Here is a 21,737-nt window from a genome sequence, read left to right as displayed (position 1 = left end):
CCTTCTCTCTTTATGGAGTTCTTTCTCACTTGCTATGTATAAAAGGTGGTAGGTACTTCAGAGAATTGGTGCCAGGCACCCAGTACTTCCTTCTCAGACCAAACTTTTACTGCCCCCAGAGACACTTTAGCACCGTTGGTCCGACTTCCTCTCAGTATCGGGCTTTGGGATCCCGAACAATCATTTCACTGATTGTGATGTTTCTAACTCATTGCAACAAGAGCTGAAGTACATTACATCTGTCCTTGCTGTGATTTACGGGACCCCGAGTTTTTTCTAGTGACGCCACTAGGTGCACCATGGTGGTAGCTTAAGTCCTCCTATGGGTTCCTTCTTTCACTGTCAGTCTTGTACAGCTTGTCCAACACCCAACTCCTCCTGCTTGCATTCGACTCTAGCTCTTGCATGAGGCAAGCTGTTTTTAAGGGCATGTCCACAAAGCCAGTGAGTAAAAGGTCTCATTGCAGATATATTTTAAAAAGTCTATTTTGGCTAGAATTTGGCTGCCGCCCCTCAACTTACTATAGCTTAAACATTTTCCCACATTTTACTAAGACCTAAACACAAAAGGAAGATTCTGCATCTGAAAGCGCTAACCTACCATGAAGTGTTATAGAGTAACTCTCAACCTAGTTGTTCATGACACTGCCATCCTAGTGTATTCACTAGATTCTAGAGGGATAGGAGATTCCACCAATGCCCTTGGTACATTTTCCAACAGTGGTTCACGCTAACTCCAAAACGCTACCAATGGTCTCACTCTGGTCTAATCCATCACTGCTACACATCCTAGGTATGGTTGAGTCTATGAGAAACACAGCAGCTGTTACTTCAAGTCATTGTGAACAGGGACATCTAGAAGTGAATTGTACTCGTTTCATACTGTGCTTTTGAAGTGGGACCGAGATTCATTAGTATGCTGTCATCCTTCCTGGGTATTTGTTTTGACTGCAATGGTTAATACCAGTGGCTACAAAGCTGTCTGCATGGTAGAAGTACTATTGTCTTTTGCATGCAGTATAACAGATTGTAGTGCTTACTATGCTACTAGCCATGCCAACAGTACCATCTGCTTCACTGCATATACTAAATGGAAATCGTTTGAAACCGAAAGCAGTGCTTCCTGTCGGCCTTCAAAGAAAGGAAAATATGTTTTTTTTCTTTTAAATAATAAAATCTGGACTATCTTATGTTGGCTTACCTGTCACCACACTGCTTTGATCTTATAATACTCTGTTTATGTCGATCCTGCTGCCCCTAGTTGTTGAGCTGTTGGAATCGTAATGAAAATAGCAATATTCTAGTTTGAAATAATATCATGTGTTTGTTTTAAACATGTCATTAGTGCACTTTATTTGAGTACAGATGTATTGTTCTGACTAAGTTGCTGATTGTGTAATGCTAGTGACCTGGGTTCTGATCCTGGCTAGTACACTTGACCAAAAAACGTTGATGTTGACGAGTCTGCCTTCATCTCTCCTTGTAAAAATCTGTCCTGTAATTGGATAATTTAAAAATGTGTAGTGCAATAGGTTTTATTTTTTTTAATTGTACAGAATCTTAAATAGTCTTCTGATATCTTCTACGTACAGTAAATCATTGCTGGTTAGGAATGATGTTCATATATTTTAATCAATTTTCTTCTGCTTTCAATTGTTGTTTTGTATTGCTCTGGCCTGCCTCTTTAATTCCTATATTTATTCAAAACGATTGATGAGACATTGTCTCTTATGTTGTGTGGTCCTTTGTTTTTCAGCTACCTGTACTGGATGCGCTGCCACTTTCTCTGTCCTAAAGAAGAGGGTAAGAAAATAATTCTTTATCTGTTCCTATTGTCTTAAGTATTTCTGTTTGTAGGTGCAATGTTCATTGAGATCAGTCAGCTGAGAAGTATTGCAGTAAAGCCAATTGTTTTCCCACTTTCGAGCTGTGCAAACTTAGAATGTGCCGCATTCACCCACAAAAATTGCACCAGGTTTTACCAGTTACATATAGAGTGCAAAAATCCACCAGTTGGGGAATCGCTGAAACTGATACAATACCATAATTGAAAAGCAGAAGGTGCAATGAGTTCCAAGATTCAACATGTCTTTAAAAACTCAGTGTGAAAGACATTCGCTTATTTGGAGAGTTTTCCTTTTCAGCACTGAACCATGTACAATGGTGTGCCAAAAAGTACAACACACGAGAAGCTAATCAAGGTCTCTGAATGGTAAAACTTGTATGGTGCCATTTTTGCCATCAAGTAGTTGGGTCCAGAGTAATTGAAGTAGTATACCTTTTTTGTTCTCCTTCGGGGCGACACCGTGGTTGGAGTTGTATGACTCCTCTTGACGTTGACTGTAAGCCCACAATGCCCCTGTACATGTACTCCATCTTACATTCTTTTTTTATGCTGTTGGGTTCAGAGGTGCACTGACCAAGTTCCCGACAAAGACCAATTGTGACTAGGTTGGAGAGTGTTTGGAGACGGGGTGTTGTCTTGGAGCCTCCTCAAAGCCATGACAGAACTGAGCATGCTTTTTAAATTCTGCCCCAACTGCAATCGAAATTTAAGAATAAACGACAAACGCCCTGTATGTTTGTATGTATGTTATGCCTCCCAGGAGACCATTAGTCAAAGGATTGTAATGTTTGATCCTCTTTCAATCCTAAAACTGTAATTTTATGGAGAAAAGTTTATCCTGGCACACTTGGAAAATGGGATATGGCACACTCTGTGTTAGAGAAACAGAAATAACCGGCCCCACGGGTTTCTTGGATGAAGAAGACATTCCTTAGTGGAACACCAGTGTATTCTGAACTTCAGGTTATTACATCAGAAGTCCTAGAAAGAGGCATCTGAAAGAGCTTTACTGAACAAAAAGACCCTAAATCTACAAAGCAGATGGCAAGATGTTTACTAAAGAAATAAAATCAAAGGTTGACAAACAAAAATAGATTATTTCTAAATAACGTTATGCTGAAGGCATTGATACGCCGATGCATCTTTCTGATCCAAACAAACATAAGGAGGTATTCAAAATGCATGATCCAACATCTGAAAGTGATTGAGGGCGTAAGGACAGGGATAAATGGTCTAAGAACATTCAAAGCCGAAAGCACAGATAAGATTCTTTGGACTCTACTTCAGAGCATCATCGAGATAGGGAATGGGGACAAATCATCTAACGCGTCTTCAGAGCACAATCCATTTCGGAATCAAAAGAAAGAATATTGGACTCAAGAATATCAAACTCTGCTTCAGAATAAGATCAAGCTCCAACTCTGAGAGCTCAGCCATCAAAGTCAATACAATAATCGCAGAACAGAAGAAGTTATTGAGCCCAGGAGAATTAAAACATTTTCTTTTAAAGTGCAACGCAGAGCTATCTGACTTAAAAAGAAGCAGAGCTTTGAAGAGGCACTTGACTCATAAAAATCCCAAAGCCCCTAGGGATTAAATAATCAAGAGAATACACTGACAGTTTAAAACAAAGAGTCAAGTGGTTGCTTCTTAAAGTTTGAAAGGGTATTGAGTAGCTGGAGAGCATATTACGGACAGTGTTGCGATAGCCGTATTCCCTCAGAGCCTTCGTTAATGGAACGAGAACTGCACATCGGCGATCAGGATTGTGAGAGGCAATTGAGTGACGATTCTCCCTCATAAGGGAAAATGAGATTTATAGCATCCTAGAAGCTCTGGTGGACGGCTTAGCACTCATGTTGCAGACTTACCTGTCGCACTTGTGAAAGTATTTTGTGGTGTCTTTTCTGCAATGTATACAGTTGACAAGTTTTGTTTTACAGTTGGAAATAATGAAACCAGTTTACAAAAGAAACTAAATAGAAAAATACCTCCACCAACCCCACAGGAGTTTCAGATGCAGGGGGCGTATGGAAAAGGAATTTTTCTAAGTGAGGACTCCGAGGTTGCACCAGTGACAGAAGATCCAGCTGTACACATTTTGTAATAAGAGAAAGGCATCATTTAGTAAGCAATAGAAATGCATTCACATCAAGAAGACATTGTGCTTTACCCAAGTAGATCTTCTGCTTCAAATGAAAATCATATTATCAAAGGGCAGTTGACATTTGAGGTACAAATAAATACAGAACAAGAGAGTGTAAATTTTATGTTAGAAACTAGAACTCCTCAGCTTAGGCGGTATCACTACTCATGTACATACTATTCTACAGCAATCGAGGTATTCCTTAAACCAAACACAGCAACGGTGGTGATCCCAAGAATAGAAAAGAGGTGCAAGACTTCGACTGAAGACCTACAATAAATACATTATATCGCAAGTAGAAGCAGAATATCTGGTTGCAGTTTGGAAAAGAGCTTAATCTGGAGCCAGACATGGACCACTGCATAAGAAATATAGTAAAAATACTTGAGGCAGTAGGTTGAACAAGCATTGGCAAAGCCAATAGGTCTCTCCTATGCAAGAGCTATTGACTTTGCCAATATGTTTTAGCCATGTTGTTCAGTGGTGTGGTTATTGTTCAGTATGGCTAAAACTTAGTGGGGTAAAGGAGAGTGGCATGCAGTGTCGTAAAGTGGAGTACAGTGGAGTGTTATTTAGTGGAGTGTGCTGAGTAGAGTTGAGTGGTATGGAGTCACATTGAGTGTTGTGCAGAGTTGTGGAGGGAGTAGAGTATTGTAAAGTGGAAGGGCGTAGGCTGGAGTAGAGTGTCAGAGAGGAGTAGACTGTTTTAGTGGCATATAGTGTTGTGGAGTGGTGTAGAGCAAAGAGGAGTGGTGTAGAGGATGTTGCTGTGAGTGGAGTGGAGCGTTTTAGAGTAGATTGTCATCGAGTGGAGTAGTGTAGGAGAGTGGAAAGGTTTAGAGTTGAGTAGCGTAGAGCAGAGTGGAGTGGCATAGATGGCATTGGTTGTGAGTAAAGTGGTGTAGAGTGCACTAGCTTGGAGTGCAGTTTCGTGCAGAAGAGTGGTGCAGTGTAGAGTGCAGTGGTGTACAGTAGATTGTGTAGAGTGAATTGGCGTTGTGTGGTGAAGGGTAGAGTGGAGTGCTGCAAGGTAGAGTGAGAGTAGTGTGTAGAGTCCATTGGTGTAGAGTACAGAGTAAAGCGGCGTAGAGTGCAGTGTTGCAGAGTAATGTGGTGTAGAGTGGAGCGGCACAGAGTAGAATGGCCTGGATTGGAGAGATGCAGAGCAAAGGGTACAGTGGTGCATAAAAGAGTGGGATAGAGTGCCCTGGCATAGCGAAGAGTGGTGCAGAGTAGAGAAGTGTAGAGTAAAGTGTAGTAGAGTGCAGGGGCACAAAGTACATTAGCCTTGCTTAGAGTGTAGTAGTGTATAAGAGAGTGGTGCAGAGGCATAGAGTAGATTGGCGTAGAGTTCAGTGCAGTGTTGCAGAGTAGAGTGGAGTGTTGGAGAGTGCAGTGAAGTAGAGTAAGGCAGAGTAAAGTGACATAGAGTGCAATGGTGCAGAGTATAGTGGCATGTAGTGCAGTGTAGCTTGGTGTAGAGTGCAGTGGTGCAGAGTTTATTAGTTTTGAGTAAAGTGGTGTGGAGTGCAGTGGCATAGAGTTCAGTGGTGCAGAGTAGAGTGGTTAGAATGCGATGGCGCAGAGTGGAATAGAGTGGCATAGAGTGCAGTGACAAAAAGTACATTGTTTCAGAGTAGAATGCAGTGTCATAGAATGCAGTGGTGCAGAGTAGAGTGTAGTAGCATACAGTGCATTGGTTTAGATGGAGTGGAGTAGAGTGGGGCAGAGTAAAGTGACATAGAGTGCAATGGTGCAGAGTAGAGTGGCGTAGAGTGCAGTGGCTTAAAGTAGAGCATTGTACAGTATAGTGGCGTACAGTGCAGTGTAGCATGCCATAGAGTGCAGTGGTGTAGAGTGTATTGGTTTTGGTTAAAGTGGTGTGGAGTGCCGCGGTGCAGAATAGAGTAGAGTGACATTGATTGGCGCAGAGTGGAATAGAGTGGCATAGAGTGCAGTGACAGAGTATGTTGTTTTAGAGTAGAATGTGTTCGAGTAGAGTGCAGTGGTGCAGATAAGAGTGGCGTAAAGGTCAGTGGTGGAGACAGCAATGTTGCAGAGTAGAGCAGCGCAGAGAGAAGTGATGTACATTCGTGTGGAGTGGTGCAGGGTAGAGTGCAGCAGCATAGAGTGGTGCAGAGTAGAGTGCAGTGGCAGACGGCACAGTGGCAAAGAGTGCAGTACTGCAGAGTAGACTGTCAAGAGTGCACAGGTGTATAGTAAAATGGCATTGCTTGCATTGGCATGGAGTGCAGTGGCATAGACTGGAACATAGTGGCATAGAGTTCATTGGCGTGGAGTAGAGCGACATAGAAAGCAGTGGTTCAGTGTAGACTAAAGTGGCGTATAGTGCACTGGGTCAAGTGTTGTAGAGTATCGTGGCACAGAGTACAGTGGTGCAGAGCAGTTGGCTTAGAGTACAATAGCATAGAGTGCATTGGCATAGAATTACTTGGCCCAGTGTGGTGTGGTGCTGACTGCAGTGGCATAGAGTAGATTGTTTCAGATTGGAGTGATGCATCGCAAAGCAAACAGTGGTGAAGTCTACACTTTCCCTGTCAAAACTAGCACAGGAAATATTGAAGTGGTCAATTTCACAAAGCAATTCACTAATAGCATAACCACATAAATGTGTAGAAGATGTTTAAGTAGACAGTGGAAGCAGATGGGTGGCATCACGCATGGATGACAATAAAACTGGAATATCTTAATCGCATATTAAATGTGTGGGGAAAATGAGATAAATGGCCTTATTTAGAGTTTTGACAATGAATATGGCCTGGGATCGCTAGATCACCAGGACTCTAGTGCGCACTACTGAATAGAATTTTTCAAAATGAAACAATTTTCAATGCGTATTTTTTCTTTTTGATTTATCACAAATTTAGTGAAAAAATTATTTGCATCAGTACAATTTATACATAAACAATAAGTAATCAATATGAATTTCTCATACACATTTCATAAATCAATCAGTACACAACACAGTTATTTGTACAACCCAATGCATTTCGGGGTTTACACCCCTTCGTCGGGGGTCTATGTAAAGGAAAGAAGAAAGGAAAAGGACACCTAATTAGACTCGATGCTTGATTACTTATTGTTTATGTATAAATTGTACTGATGCAAATAATTTTTTCACTAAATTCGTGATAAATCAAAAAGAAAAAATACGCATTGAAAATTGTTTCATTTTGAAAAATTCTATTCAGTAGTGCGCACTAGAGTCCTGGTGATCTAGCGATCCCAGGCCATATTCATTGTTCTATAGGAGTTTTGCAGGCACTAATCTAGTGCAGCACACATATCGTACAAGTAATTTAGTTTGAACAATAGAGTGCAATACCCCCAACCATTCATTCAATTCACTTATTTAGAGTTTGGCACAAGTGATAGACCGTTAATGTTAGTGGGATTTTTAGAGCGCACTGCTACCCTGAGGTGTCCTGGCGCTATGCACTACCTACTGTAGAAACTGTGGCAAGTCTACTGGGCAGGAGTCAGTTAACTAAAAAGCCAAGTTTTTACTCCTTTTCTAAGCGAAATCAGCTCTGTCGAATTCCTTAAGGAAAAAGGAAGGCTGTTCCAAGCTTTAGCGACGCAATGCCGGAAACTCTTACCACCCCAGCTCTGTTTATTGATGCGGGGGGGAGAAACTTGTTTAGCTTGCATGGAACGTAGGGCTCTTCCCGGAACATACCACTGAATGGATTGCTTGAGAAAATCGGGGCCAAAGCCATTAAGGGCCTTAAAGACTAGACACATGGCCTTAAACTGGATCCGGAATTTGACAGGGAGCCAGTGAAGGGCTCTAAGTCCTGCCCTAACATAAACAAACTTGGGGGGCCCTAGTAGCAGTCTGGCAATTGCATTCTGCACAATCTGGAGCCTTGCCAATTGTCTCTTCCGGATGTTAATGAAGACCGTTGCAATAGTCCAGACGTGACAGAATGAGTGCTGTGACCTCTATTTTCAAGCTTTCATCCGGAAGAAGGAATTTTATTTTGCGCAAAATACGCAGGATGAGAAAACAGGAGGAAACGACCTTGCTGACCTGATCACAATATGCCAATTTAGAGTCCACAATCAATCCAAGATTTTTAGCCCTATCCACCGGCATTGGAAGTGCGCCCATTGTATCTGGCCACCAGTCAGGGGTCCATAGGTGTGCCGTGTTCCCAAAGAGGATAACCTCTGTTTTCCCCGCATTGAGTTTGAGGCAATTTGATGCCATCCAAGCAGCAATTGCCTGCATGCAGTTGTGGCACTTTAAACTGGTCTCTGCCTCAGCGCCTTTTTGAATGGATAGCACAATTTGTGTATCATCGGCGTATGAGGTTAGCTGGAAACCAAAAGATCTAATCAGAACTGCCAGCGGGACGACATACACATTAAATAGAGTTGGGCTAAGCGAGGAGCCTTGTGGAACTCCACAGGGAAGAGAAAAAGGCTTAGAGCTGTCACTGCCAAGATCCACTGTTTGTATTCTGTTAGCCAGAAAAGATTCCAAAAGGTCCCAGGCCTACCGCCGATAGCCGGACCATCAAAACTTTGTGATGGACCGTATCAAATGCGGCCGAGAGGTCCAGCATAATGAGTATGGCAGCCCCACCCTGATCTAAAGCCTCCCTAATCTCGTCCGTAGATTTTATTAACGCCAGCTCGGTACTGTGTTCAGGACGAAAGCCAAGCTGCGTGGTGTCTAGCAGGGAATTGGACTGAAGGAACCGACTGAGTTGACCATTCATGGCCTTCTCAATCATCTTACCCGGGAAAGGAAGACGAGAGATAGGTCTATAATTGCTCGGGTCTGTGGGGTCCAGATTAGATTTTTTTTAGTAGAGGCAGGATGGAGGCTCTCTTCCAGAGGCTAGGGAACTGACCATTATTGAATATGGGAGCAAATAGAGGGGTGAGCGCTTCCCCGATGATATTAGGGACTGCTTTCAGCACAGAGACTGGACAAGGGTCTAATGGAGAGCCAGACCGTATCTCCGATATCAGTTTGGTAACTCCAGGCTGTTCCAACTGAATGAAATGATCAAATCTATGGGGGCGTTCATTCTGCTCGGTGCTCACAGAAGGTGGCACCTCGTTGGTAACATTAGAAGTAAGAGTAAAAGAGGAGAAAATATTTTCAACCTTTTGTAGGAAGAAAGCAGCCAGAGCCTCGCACAATTCGGGGCTACTTTCTATTTTGGGGCTGGGGGCAGTGGTGAGTGTAGAGATGGTTTTAAACAGAACTTTGGATGAAGAGCTGGCCATTCTAATTTGTTCTCCAAATTGGCCCTTTTTAGTTTCACATAACACTTTCTCATAGCTAGCCAGACCCTGTTTGTAAGCCTCTTTGTTGGAGGTATTATACTCACTCCTCCAGGCTCTCTCCAATTTTTTACAGTCTAGTTTATGATTTTTTAGACTTTCAGAATACCAGGAGGCTGGGGGCGCTGAGCGCTTGGGAATGCACCACTTATTGGGTGCCAGTTTCTTACAAGCAGAATCTATCCAGTCATTATAGTTGATTGTAGCTCTATCTACATCAGAGGAGGGTGTGGGGAGGGAGCTTTTTATCAGAGGAACAGGCGGTGAACTGCGGTAGGGAGGACGGTGAGAGTGTCTCCCTGACCCGCTGACGCCCAGGTATCGAGTTCTGACTTGTGTAGCTAATGTCATTAACAACTGTGATGTAATACAGTATTGAGATTGAGAATCAGATTTTATCCACAAATTTTACTGAAGCGCCGTATTTTAAAAGTTTAATCAGGCATTTTCAAACGCTACACGCTAATGTGTTTAAACAGTAAAAATCACTTGTGAATAGCCTGGGCTCGATTTGCCGTCCTGCCCGCCCCGGTCCGACTCGGCAACCAGTGCCGTTGAGCGGAGGGCGGGTCAGGCAAAGCCAGGTCACTTCCGCATTGTCAGAGCGGTCAGCGCTCTAGTTGCTGCACCTTGAGGGTATATAGCCCCCTCGTCACAGCTAGCGCGCAGCGAAGCGCCTGAGACGCGCCAGAGAGAAGCCCGTCTGCGCCCGTCCGCGACTGGACGGGACCAGGGGCCATGGCACCTCCATCTGAGACGGCTAAGGTATGTAGGCTTTCCTACTCCTCCCAGGCCTTACGATGCTTACGTCCTACATTGTTAACTCCGGTCTGTAAGCTACCACCTCACTGTCTCCCTGAAGGACCTTTTTCTTGTATAACTTGTCGTACACAATTTCAGACGATTAAGCATTCCCCCCAACAATGTCCCAGTAAAAACTTTACAGTACTGAAGCAGGGAGGAAAGTTTTTGTTGTGTAATGTTAGATCTTTAGTCAAACACTCTTTCGAGGTTTGGGACCTTATTTCCACATATAAAGCAGATGTTTGCTTTTTAACAGAGACCTGGCTTAAACCCCACTCCACCCCCGCCATCACCCTTGGAATACCGGAGGGTTATAAGATTGTCAGATTAGATCGACCTAAAAAAATTGGGGGGGGAATAGCAATTGTTTTTAAAACTGAGATTTCAGTTTCAATCATTGATCAGTGCTGTAATCCGACTTTTGAAATGTTGATTTTTAGGATTGGCTCATCCTCTAAACATAGCAAGAAAGGAGCATTAGTTTATCGCCCGCCAGGTCCACTAAAAAACATGTCTAAACAGCTAGTGGAAGCATTGGCACCTCATGTATGCCAAGATAAAGAATTCCTATTGCTTGGAGATTTTAATATTCATAGTGAGGAAGAGACTAATAGTGACGCACAGTCCTTCCTAACCGATATCTCCTTCTTAGGATTAAATCTATGCAATAGTGGGCCTACCCACCAAGCAGGACATACCTTGGATTTAATAATATCTAACTTCCCTGGTATTAAATGAAGTGTACCTAAACAATATCCTTGGACGGACCATTTCTTACTTGAGTTTTCTATGCCGATGACTGACCCCTCACCTAACTCTCACATGCATATTCCGTCCAAACGTAGACAGTGGCACAAAATAAATAACATTACTTTTGCACAGAAATATCTCCCTCCCTCTACTGCTTGCACAGATGACATTAACATTGCCCTTTCAAATTGGGACGGTGCAGTTAGTGCCGCAGTGCAACAAATTGCTCTGATAAAGACTTTTAAAAATAGCCTTGCCAGGAAACAAGAGATCTGGTATTCAGAGGAACTACGTAACCTTAAACGTCTGACCAGAAAATCGGAAAAAACATGGAGGAAATCCTCCTTAGAGGAAGATAAAATCAATTACAAAAAGAACCTGAACATCTATCATAAAGCCATAAGATCAGCACGGAAAAACCATGTTACTGCTCAGTTGGAAGCAGCTGGCAATGACTCTAAAGTGCTATATCAGATTGTCAACACTTTCCTGAAACCCATAGCTTGTGAAAGCGCAGATATGGCCTCACAACACCTCTGTGATAGCATCTCCTGTTTTTTCTCTGAAAAAATAGATGCCATTTATAATAAAATAGAGGCACTTAGTTCTGTCATAAGTAGCCAGGATAACTACACTCTAAGACAGACAGCACCCACCAATATCTACTCCTTTGACGAATTTCCTGAAATATCGTTAATTGAGGTCCAGAAACTGTTCACCGATATTAAAAGTGGCAGCCCTGCGGACTTGCTCCCTGCCAGACTTATGGGGCCGCTAGGGAATACACTAGGCCCTGATGTTCAGAGTCTAGTGAATCTCTCACTTACATCTGGAGTTGTCCCACAGTGCTGGAAAAAAGCCCTAGTTAGACCTATTAGGAAGAATACATCTATTCCCTGGACCAACATGTCTAACCTGAGGCCCATCTCCCTTTTGCCATTTCTAGGGAAGATTCTTGAAAAGCACACCAACAAACATCTGTCCACCTACCTAGAACAATCTGGTAGCCTCGATCCATCACAGTCAGGTTTCAGGCCAAAATTCAGTACTGAAACGGCCTTGCTGTCGATAACGGACGATCTGCGGCTGTACCAGGACAGGGGTTACTCTGTTATCCTGGTGCTACTAGATTTATCGGCAGCGTTCGATACGATTTCTCATACCATCCTGATCGAACGACTGTCTGTGAGTGGAATCGGGGGTAGGGCCCTGGATTGGATTAAGAGCTTCCTCTCCCACCGCACCCAATCTGTCACCATGAGTGAGTTCAGGTCGGAAGAGGTTAACATTACCAAGGGAGTCCCGCAGGGTTCCTGTTTGAGCCCGACTTTATTTAATATCTATGTGGCTCCCTTGGCAGATGTTACCAGAGCCTTTGGATTCCACCCAGTGTCCTACGCGGACGATACGCAGCTGCTCTTCCCCTTTAAACAACTTACCCCGGAAACTATTCAATCATTTTCCGATGGGATGAAGGCAGTTGCAAGGTGGATGTTGTCCAACTTTCTCCAATGCAATGTTGGAAAGACAGAGGTGATGCTCTTCGGAGAAGCCAGGGTCCAATGGTCTCCCGACTGGTGGCCTCCCGATTTGGGCCCAGTTCCTGAACCCAAAGCAATAATCAAGAACTTAGGAGTCAGATTGGAGCCGGAGCTGACCATGAAGCAAAATGTTAACATCACTGTAGGATCCTGCTTCCATGTAATTGGTCTCCTCCGCAGAATTTTTCCTTTTCTCCCTGACACCTACAGGAAAACTTTAGTTCAGGCACTGATCATAAGCCGTCTTGATTATTGCAACGGTCTTCTGGCAGGTGCAAATGAGGAGGTTTTGGATCGTCTACAGGTGGTGCAAAATACAGCAGCCAGGCTGGTGCTAAATGCACCCCCCAGGACCCCCTCAAAACCACTACTCCACAAACTCCACTGGTTACCAATACGCCTACGAGTGAAATTTAAGACCTGCTGCATCATTCACAAGGGCCTCAATCAATTGGGACCAGAATACCTTGCCAGAAAATGTGTTCCCTATGTCCCTTCCCGGGCCCTCAGATCCAGTGACCAGTTGTTACTAAGTGTCCCTAAAATTACTAAATCTAGGCTAGGTGGCAGGGCTCTGTCCGTAGTAGGCCCCAGTCTTTGGAACTCACTCCCGCTTCCATTAAGACAATGTCATAACCACCTCCAATTCAGGAAATTTTTGAAAACCTTTCTGTTTAGTTTATTCTAATCATCACTTGCTGGTTCATAGGAGTTTCACTGTATTTTTATTTGCATTTGCTTCCATCATCAGTTTCATACCGGTTGTCTTTAGCGCGGAGATACCCCTTCGGGAGTTTATTCATAGCGCTATATAAACCCGCAAATAAATAAAATAAATAAATAAATATGATCAAGGGCAGCATTGTCAATGTTCTTCCAAGCTCTTGTCGTCAACACTGCCTTGATTAAGGGTTTATGCGTACTGCGCGTGGCTTGTTTAAGCTCGAAGAGAACCGCCGAGTGATCAGCCCAGGTAAGCTGTTCTGCATTGGAATAAACGAGATTTGGGTTGTTAGAAAAGATACCATCCAATGTATGACAAGCAGAGTGAGTGGGATCTAGCACTAGCTGCCTAAGATCATCTCCACTGAAAATCTGCTGAAGTTTCACATTGTCTGGATCAATCTGATCTTCCAGATAGAAGTTGAAATCACCCAGCACTGTAAAGTACTTATTACATAGTCCATCCTCTAACAGGGAGCCTATGGAATCTAAAAAGGCACCCCTGGGTCCTGGGGGTCGAAACAGGGTGATAGCATTGAATGTATCATGATCCGAAATTTGAGTGTTGATTGACAGTACCTCGCATGACTGATTGGATGCTTTAATGAAGGTAGGTATCAGCGAGTGATGGTAAATTACTGCTAGCCCTCCACCTTTCTTAAAAAGTCTATCCTGAGTATGGCAGAGGAAGCTAGGTGGCGTGGCTTTAACAAGTTCAGGCCCTGAAGCTTCATCTGACCAAAATTCAGTAATGAAGGCTAACTTAATATCATGATCTTCCATAAACATTGCGCATTCCACACTGTGCTTAATGAGAGATCTAGCATTAAGCAAATGACATTTGAGGGGCTTTTGACTGACTTGAATGGGACTGATACAAGATGTGGTGCCGCAGGAAGTGCAAGAATTTACCACGGACTGAGGCAAAACTAAGGCACATTTAGGGCAACGTTTTGGCCATACCTCCCAAGAAAGCCTGGGGAGTAAGCCTAGGGCAGCAGGCTCTTCTATCATCTGGATTCCGGCACATAAGTTGATCTCTAGAGTAGGTATGACGATCGGATACATTTGGACCAGGGGGAAGGGCCCTAGGCCCGGCTCGAGCGCAGACGGGCGCAGACAGACTTGCGCAGTGGTGTCAGCGTGTGCATTTATAGCCTCACAAAAGCTAGAATGCTAACTTCCAAGATGGCGGTGTCCTAATAGGGTTCTCGGACTCAACCCCACAAGCATACAACGTGAGTCCAGAGAGCAGACTGCCCAGTACGCTCACAGTGCGAGATAAAGAACCATTACCTTTGTAATTAAAACAAAACAAAAGATCTCAAAATGCTAAAATATCTCTTTCTGATGACCGGCTTGACGAGCGTTAAACGCAGCTTCATCTCAGGCAGTAGCCTGCGTTAAGCGACCGTCAAAACATGATTGAGGGTCATTGGCTGTAATGCATTTATAATAATGTGAATGGGATACGACCAAGTTTGTGATGGCGTATCCCATCCACCAAACTCTAACCAAGGCGAGTAGGCCTGTTTGCAATAGAAAAAAATTTCAAATGTCAAATCGATGCATCAGGCATTACCATTCAGTCAGTGCGAATGTATTGGCAATAAGCTGGTATTAGAAATTTCCTTACACGTTTCCTCTGATACTGTTAATCAAGACAGTGATAAACAAAGTCCGAACCTCGCATATGGTAATGATATTAATAGTACCCAGATGGTCAAGAGAATTTTGGAAATCACACTGCATGGAGATTTCTCATTATAACATTATGGTGTCCCCTCTGTACAAGGATCGACTGACATTAAAGAAAGGGAAACTATTTCACCCAGAACCTTACACTGTGGAGCATTGTTCCTGTGATTCTAGAGTTTTAATTTTCTGGATACATCCATAGCTGTTATAAAAGAAGCAAGAACCCATTCAACTAGCAAATGTTATGAGGCACAATGCCATAGATAACTGGTGTAAAAGTAACTTCATACGCTATCCAGTGAAATAGTAGTTACACCTTATTTAACATCTTTGTTGTGAGGTGGACTCTGGTAAGCATCAACAACAGTTCACCTATCCACCATAGCAGGCTATATTAAATAGATTCACCAAAACGTTTTTGCAATACCAGGCATAAAAAGATTCCTGCAATAGCCTTAAAGACTATGTCCACCACATAGAGAATCAGCATCTCAGTTGAATTTCAAGTAGGCCTTTGCAGAAATCCTAATTTAAATCCATGCATCCATTCACACAGCCACCTTACAGCATCGTACTTTGAGCTACAGGCTTTTGCAGTGGAGAAACCATACCAATTTGTTCACAATGACAACGTAGTCATGAGAACACATTCATCATTTATACCAGCTAAAGCTGGTGTCACATTTTCATGTCCTCTAATCAAGTACTTTTATTCTTTCAGAATCCAACTGGTGGAATTATGCACAGCATGTGAATCTAGAACAGTTTCATGATTTTGGGTGTGCCCATAACATTTTACACCCCTATCATCACCCCAATAGTATGCCCATGGGTGGGTGGATCAGGACTGTGTCAAATCTCAATTTCACGAGGCAGTGTTTTCCAAGACAAGGTGCAAAACAGCATGATAAATATACAGCCAAATAAGGAATGACAGACTAAATAAGTGAGTTCTCGGGTGAAAGTAGAAATGTAGATTTATTACAAAAAATTGATAATGTACAATAAAAAATTGTAACATGCAGATGCCTAATGTCAATGCCATATCCAACGCAGCAGATCCGGAGGTCGCTCCTACCTAGCAGCAAATTCATGGAACAAGCTACCTATTCATCTATGGACCTCCCCATCTTTTTCAGAGTTCCGAAAGTCCATGAAGGCCTGGCTTTTTGGGTAATCAACTGAACCCTGCCAGCAGCTGGATATCCTCATGGGTGACAAGAAGCACTCTACAAATCAACTGATTAAGAATTATAATTTCAACAAATCAGAACATTGAAATAAAGAGCATACAGTGTTACCACCTAAGCAGTATCGCATTACATGAATATTGACTCAGTGCCGTCTATGGAGATGTCAGAACAAACTTGTTACAAAACAACAGTGAACTAACGTGAATGAATGCAATTCTGAAAGCAGGAGGAAGAACCTTGAAGGAAAGTTACAGTACTGAACACATGAGACTTGCTTGAATATGTGCAGTAGAAATAAAAAACTGTGAATGTGACCCAATGAGAAATCCATTTTGGACAAGATGACTTCGAGGCCTAGCTGAGGTGTCTCATCCTCAAGTTAGAGACGGTACAGAACGCAGCAACTAGATTGGTTCTACAACTCCATATCCGGAGTTCTGTATTACCAACACTTTACACTTTGCACTGGCTTCCGATTCATAAAAGGACCCTGTTTAAATGACTTCTACTCGTTAATGGAGCATTTAAAAGCACCAGACCCAATTATCTCAATAACCAGTTCTGCCACTATTTGCCCCAATGTACTCTAAGATGTTCCTCTGAGAAGCTTCTGAAACCACCTTCTTTTCGACTGAAATCTCGAGGCGGAAAGTCATTCACAGTACTAGGCTCTAAAGTATAGAACCTGCTTCCTCGCAGTATGCGCTTTGTCGATTCTGAAGCAAAATTTAAAAACAAATAAAACTTGGCTCTACCAAGCCACAGATTCACTGTGTAGTTTGTTAATTTAAGGTTACCAGCTTTTCTTTTCTGGATCTGTAATAGCTCTTTGCATAGCGTTAGGAGGCTTCTTGGAGTGACAGTCTTGCTTTACAAATACCCATCATTCATTCATTGCCTAAGCCAAGAAAGGGTACTTTACCAGGTTATATCAAAATTTTGTCCAAAAACATAAGCATCATATAAGGGTATACATGTAAATTTGAGTGTAGATTGCTATTGTACCCAATTGTATTAATGCTTAAAAACTTCTAAAAGCTGTAATTCCAGAGTTAGAGGTTAGTATTTGGTATCTTATGGACGATATCCTTTCTCGATAATGCTCAGGGAGCACTGTTCGAATCCTGATGTGTGTGATGAAAAAAGCAAGATATCCTAGACTAGAAGAAATCACTTCTAAATAATCAAGTTGTCTGTATTCCTCCATAAAAATTATACATAACATATCACACAATTTTATATAATATACAAACCTTTTCTTAAAATCCATATTTGTTATGTTATGTTACTTGATTTTTGTATAGCGCCTAATCACCGCCAGGTCTCTAAGCGCTTTTGAGAGAGTTGCCAAAGGTCGTAGACGAATGCATGGCAGCACAGGGAGGTAAATTAAACAGTATCAAAACGTCCCTGAGCAGGATAATTTTAAGCTGTTCCCTGAAGGGGAGGAGTGAAGATTCCTAGCAAAGGTAATCAGACAGTTGGTTCCATAGTTGTGGGAGTAAGACTGAGAAGGCTCTGCCCCCTTTAGATGCGGTATTGCAACCTGGAGGGGCCAAGCGGCAGGACTCAAATGACCGCAATGTGCGGCCCGGAACATAGTTCTTCAGGCGTTCTTTAATGTAGGCTGGGGCTTTCCCGTAAATTGCTTTATGGGCAATGCAGAGACCATTAAACTTTGCTATTTGCTTAATAGGAAGCCAGTGCAGTTTGCACAGCAGAGGGGCGGCATGGGTCCTTTTTGGCAGCCTAAATATCCGCCTGGCTGCGTCGTTCAGTACAACATGAAGTTTATTAATGAGTTTCTGGGGGAGGCCGATATATAAGGCATTGCCGTAGTCTAGTCTAGAGGCAATTGTGGCAGACACAATCATTTGTAGAGAGGCAGTTGAAAGGAGGGGGACAAGTTTCCATAGCTGTCTCATGAGACTTATACAAGTTTCGACCACTGTGGTGACTTGGTTGGCCATGGAGAGCTCGGAGTCAATCTTTATGCCCAGGCTTTTCATGGCGGGTACTGGTGTGGGGGTGGCACCCAGCTCCTAGGGCCAGAAATGATCGCTCCAGGGGTTGTCTTTTGTGGGGATGACCAGGACTTCGTTTGTCTGGGTTGATTTTTAGTGAATTGGCTGTCATCCAATTCACAGTGAATCTGAGGATGTTTTGCGCCAGTTCCTGGGCATGGGTGGAGTTGTCAATCCGGAGGATGAGTTGGGTGTCGTTCGCATAGTTGAAAACTCGGCAATCCATGTGAGCTAGAGCTGTCACTAGAGGCTGTAGGTAAATGTTGAAGAGGAGCGGGGACAATATGGAGCCATGAGGTACGCCGCAAGTGAGAGGGCCCCTGTCCGAGACCTGCTCCCCCAACTGGATCCTCTAGGATTCTAGCAATTGGTGTGCCAGCCAGTGAATGCCCAGGTCAGTAAGTCAATCCAGCAGCTGAGTATGGTTAACCGTATCAAACACAGCTGATAAGTCTAACAAAATCAGGGTGCTCCGTTTTTTGTTGTCAGCCATTATTCTGAGGTCATCAAGAACAGACATCACCAGCTCAGTTCTGTGATGGGCTCTAAAACCAGCTTGTCGAGCCTGGAGTATCTACTGTTCCTCCAGGAAGGATGAAAGTGTCTTGAGGACATGTTGTTCTACCACTTTCACCAGGAAGGGGAGCTGGGCCTATAATTCTTGAGATTGGCAGCATCTGCTCCAGGTTTCTTTAACAGTGGGGTGACTCTGGCCTCCCATCAGGTTGGAGGGTAAGAAACCAGTCTCCAAGGAGTTGTTCAGTAAAGCGATGAACTGCCTTTCCACCCCAAGGAAAATCCTTGGGGGCAAGGGTCTGCAGGAGAGCCCGATTTAGTGCGATTCATCAGTGGTGTCAGTGAAGTTGAATCCAGGTTAGGGAAGGAGTAAGTTGCTTTCAGGGAAGAGTGGGGGGGCAGATTCTGGCCTTGAGACCTCTGGTTGATCGGGGTATTATCAATCTCATAGAGGATGTGCCTGACTTTTTGAAGAAAGAAGGTCTGAAATGCATTGCAGTCTAGGGGCGCTGCTGCAGATTTCACCTCAGACTTTTGGCTGAGTTCTTTCAGTATTCTGAATTTTTCTTTCTATTTGTTTGGCGCGTCTGTAATCCTTGCCTCATAGTATTCAGCTTTCCTGATTGTGATGGATTTTTTATACGAGGTAGGTAAGGTTTTGTAAGTTGTCAGCTCCGCTGGGTCATATGCTTTACGACACCGCCTCTTGGCTTGGCGGAGGCTTTGCTTCACTTCGCTTAGAGTCTCGTTAAACCAGGGGACCCCTTTGCTTTGTCTCTCACCCTGTCTCTTCGTTCCTGTGCCACTTTATCTATGGCTCTGCTTAGGGTGTTTGTCAGGGCTTCACTCTCCTGGTTGAGGTTCCATTTTTTTAATTTTTGGGAGGGGTGTGGGGGGGGAGAGCCTGAGCAGGGTATTTACTAAGTTATCAGCCTCAATTTTTTTCCAGCTTCGCAACTTTCTCCACTCTGGGGGTGGTTGCGATAGTTGGCTGTCTATTGGGACCCAGTAGCTAATTAACCCGTGGTCCAACCACGCCCAGGGGCTGATAGCCGTTAAACTAGCCCGTGGGTGAGAGGTCCAGATAAGGTCCAGGATGTGCCCTTTTGAATGGGTGGGGCCATCTTCTAACTGATGGAGTCCCATAGCGCACATTCCTGTCTCAAACTGGCTAACGAGCGGCTCTCTTGGTGCTCTATCCCATTGATAGTTGAAGTCGCCAACTACTAGGAGTCGTTGGTAACGTGAGCAGAGGTCAGTAATAATTTCCGCGAAAAGATCATTGAAACTGGGGGTTGACCATGGGGGGCGGTACGCTGCCAGGAGTAGGAGGCAGGAGGATTTAAATGAGATTTTGACTCCTAATTTGTCTGCATTTTCAATGCACTCTGCCACTATTTTGGTGACCATTATCTGCCTATTAAAGAGAATGGCGATGCCCCTCTTCTCGTCTTTCCTGGTCTGTTATGCCAGAAGGCATCAAATCCCCGGAGAGGGCTGCAATGATGTCTGGGACTGAGGTGTCACCCAACCAGGTTTCGGTGAGTGCTAGGATGTCTAGGTCTCCATCTTGGAGGAGTGAAAAGAGGTCCAGCTGATGCTTCTGTAAGGAGCGCTTATTAAGAACTGCCACCTTCAAACCTGGTGGGTTACTAGGTACTGTGTTGTTATAGGAGGGCTGGGCTTGGGGTGGTAAGTCTGCCCGTTCTGTTGCTTCGCAGTATATTTTCAGTTTTCAGCTTATCTGCTACCTTTTCTCCTAGGGCATAACTACTTGTGGCTAGGGTTTGGTGTTCTGGCCCTGAGTAAGTTCGAAATTGACCAGGGTTTTGGCCATTGGCCCCGGTCGGATGCAGACAGATTTGCCTTAGATGCAGCGTGCGAAAGGAGCAGTGTATTAAAACATGTACATATAGTTCATGCAGAATCAACAATGATTGACATTACATCCTAGTTTAGGATTCTGTCTTCTCTTTCATGATAAAGTCCTATAGTACTACATTTCCCATGTGTTATGGAGTGATCACTGATCACTCATAAATAATTGGTATAAAAATAACCATAAATATATATTTGTGTATATATATATATATATATATATATATATATATATATATATATATATATATCAGTTTTGAACATATCAGTACAACAGTAAACTCCAATGAAAGAGTATCACCATTGACGAGTAAAATATATTGTTGTTAATGCAGTATTCAAACTAGTTGGGTATTTATTTATTATATTGTATTGTATTATATTTAACTGAAGTATTTGACAAAGGTCATCACACAGTTTTACACAAAAGATAACATTGTGAATTGCATGATTTACAACAGATTCCAGCAAAAGTATAAAGGTAATTACGAAAAAAGTAAATGACCTGCAAAGGCAGTAGTGCCACCAGGTTAGTTTCAGGCTGGCAATCTAGGTTACAGAGTGTAAAAGCAAAATTTATGGAATCAACTATGGGACACTAAGCTAGAATATTATTTTGCTGCAACGGTTCTTTAACTGTGCCACTATTGTATAGTATTTAAATACTGTTATCTGTGTTGTATTTTTCAGCTTCATAAACAATATCAATCAGAATAATAAAGTAGCATTATTCCTATGAAGACTTGATTGTTTACTGATTTATATATAATATTAGCCTTGCTGGTGAAGGACCAGGCCAAAGTTGTATTGATGCATCAAATGATAAAGTGTGTAGCTGGTGCACAACTACATTTTTCAATGTTTAGTGTCTTTCTTTTATTAATTTGCATGCTGTTATCTCACAAAATAACTTGAAAGCAGGGACCTCAATTCAACTATTATTGTGTCCTCTCTTTGCAGAGAAACTGCAGTAACTGTGGAAATAGCTTTTGTTCAAGATGCTGTTCTTTCAAAGTACCAAAATCTTTTATGGGAGCAACAGGTTAGTACTTGAGTTTGGAGGACTGATAGAAGACCACCTTCATCTATTGATCTTATAAAAAGGATGGCAAATAAGAATTCCGTTCCTCCAGCAAAAATTGTGTCCCTCATATGTGTTATAAAGATTTCACATTGTTTGTATTAATTGCTTTTATGCTCAATATTGAAAAACGTAGGGCCTAATTCTCAAAATGCACCTTGTAGTACTTTTTGTAGTACTAGAAAATGTACTACAAATTGTAGTTCCCAAACTAC

The 21,737-nt window shown here is 42.9% G+C and overlaps 1 protein-coding gene across 2 annotated transcripts in view; it reads left to right on the top strand.

Moving 5' to 3' along the window:
• The window catches only part of ZFYVE27 (zinc finger FYVE-type containing 27), a 362,081-nt gene that overhangs the window by 318,459 nt on the left and 21,885 nt on the right, over positions 1 to 21,737 (top strand). For both annotated transcript variants that reach the window (XM_086922616.1, XM_086922614.1), the window contains 2 exons: positions 1,757 to 1,803; positions 21,402 to 21,483. In XM_086922616.1, the coding sequence (XP_086778742.1) occupies positions 1,757 to 1,803; positions 21,402 to 21,483 (129 nt within the window). The remainder of the gene's footprint in view (positions 1 to 1,756; positions 1,804 to 21,401; positions 21,484 to 21,737) is intronic.

This window comes from Lissotriton vulgaris, chromosome 5 (genome assembly GCF_964263255.1).
Source record: "Lissotriton vulgaris chromosome 5, aLisVul1.2, whole genome shotgun sequence".
NCBI lineage: Eukaryota > Metazoa > Chordata > Amphibia > Caudata > Salamandridae > Lissotriton > Lissotriton vulgaris.
This window is presented reverse-complemented; position numbering and strand designations above follow the sequence as displayed.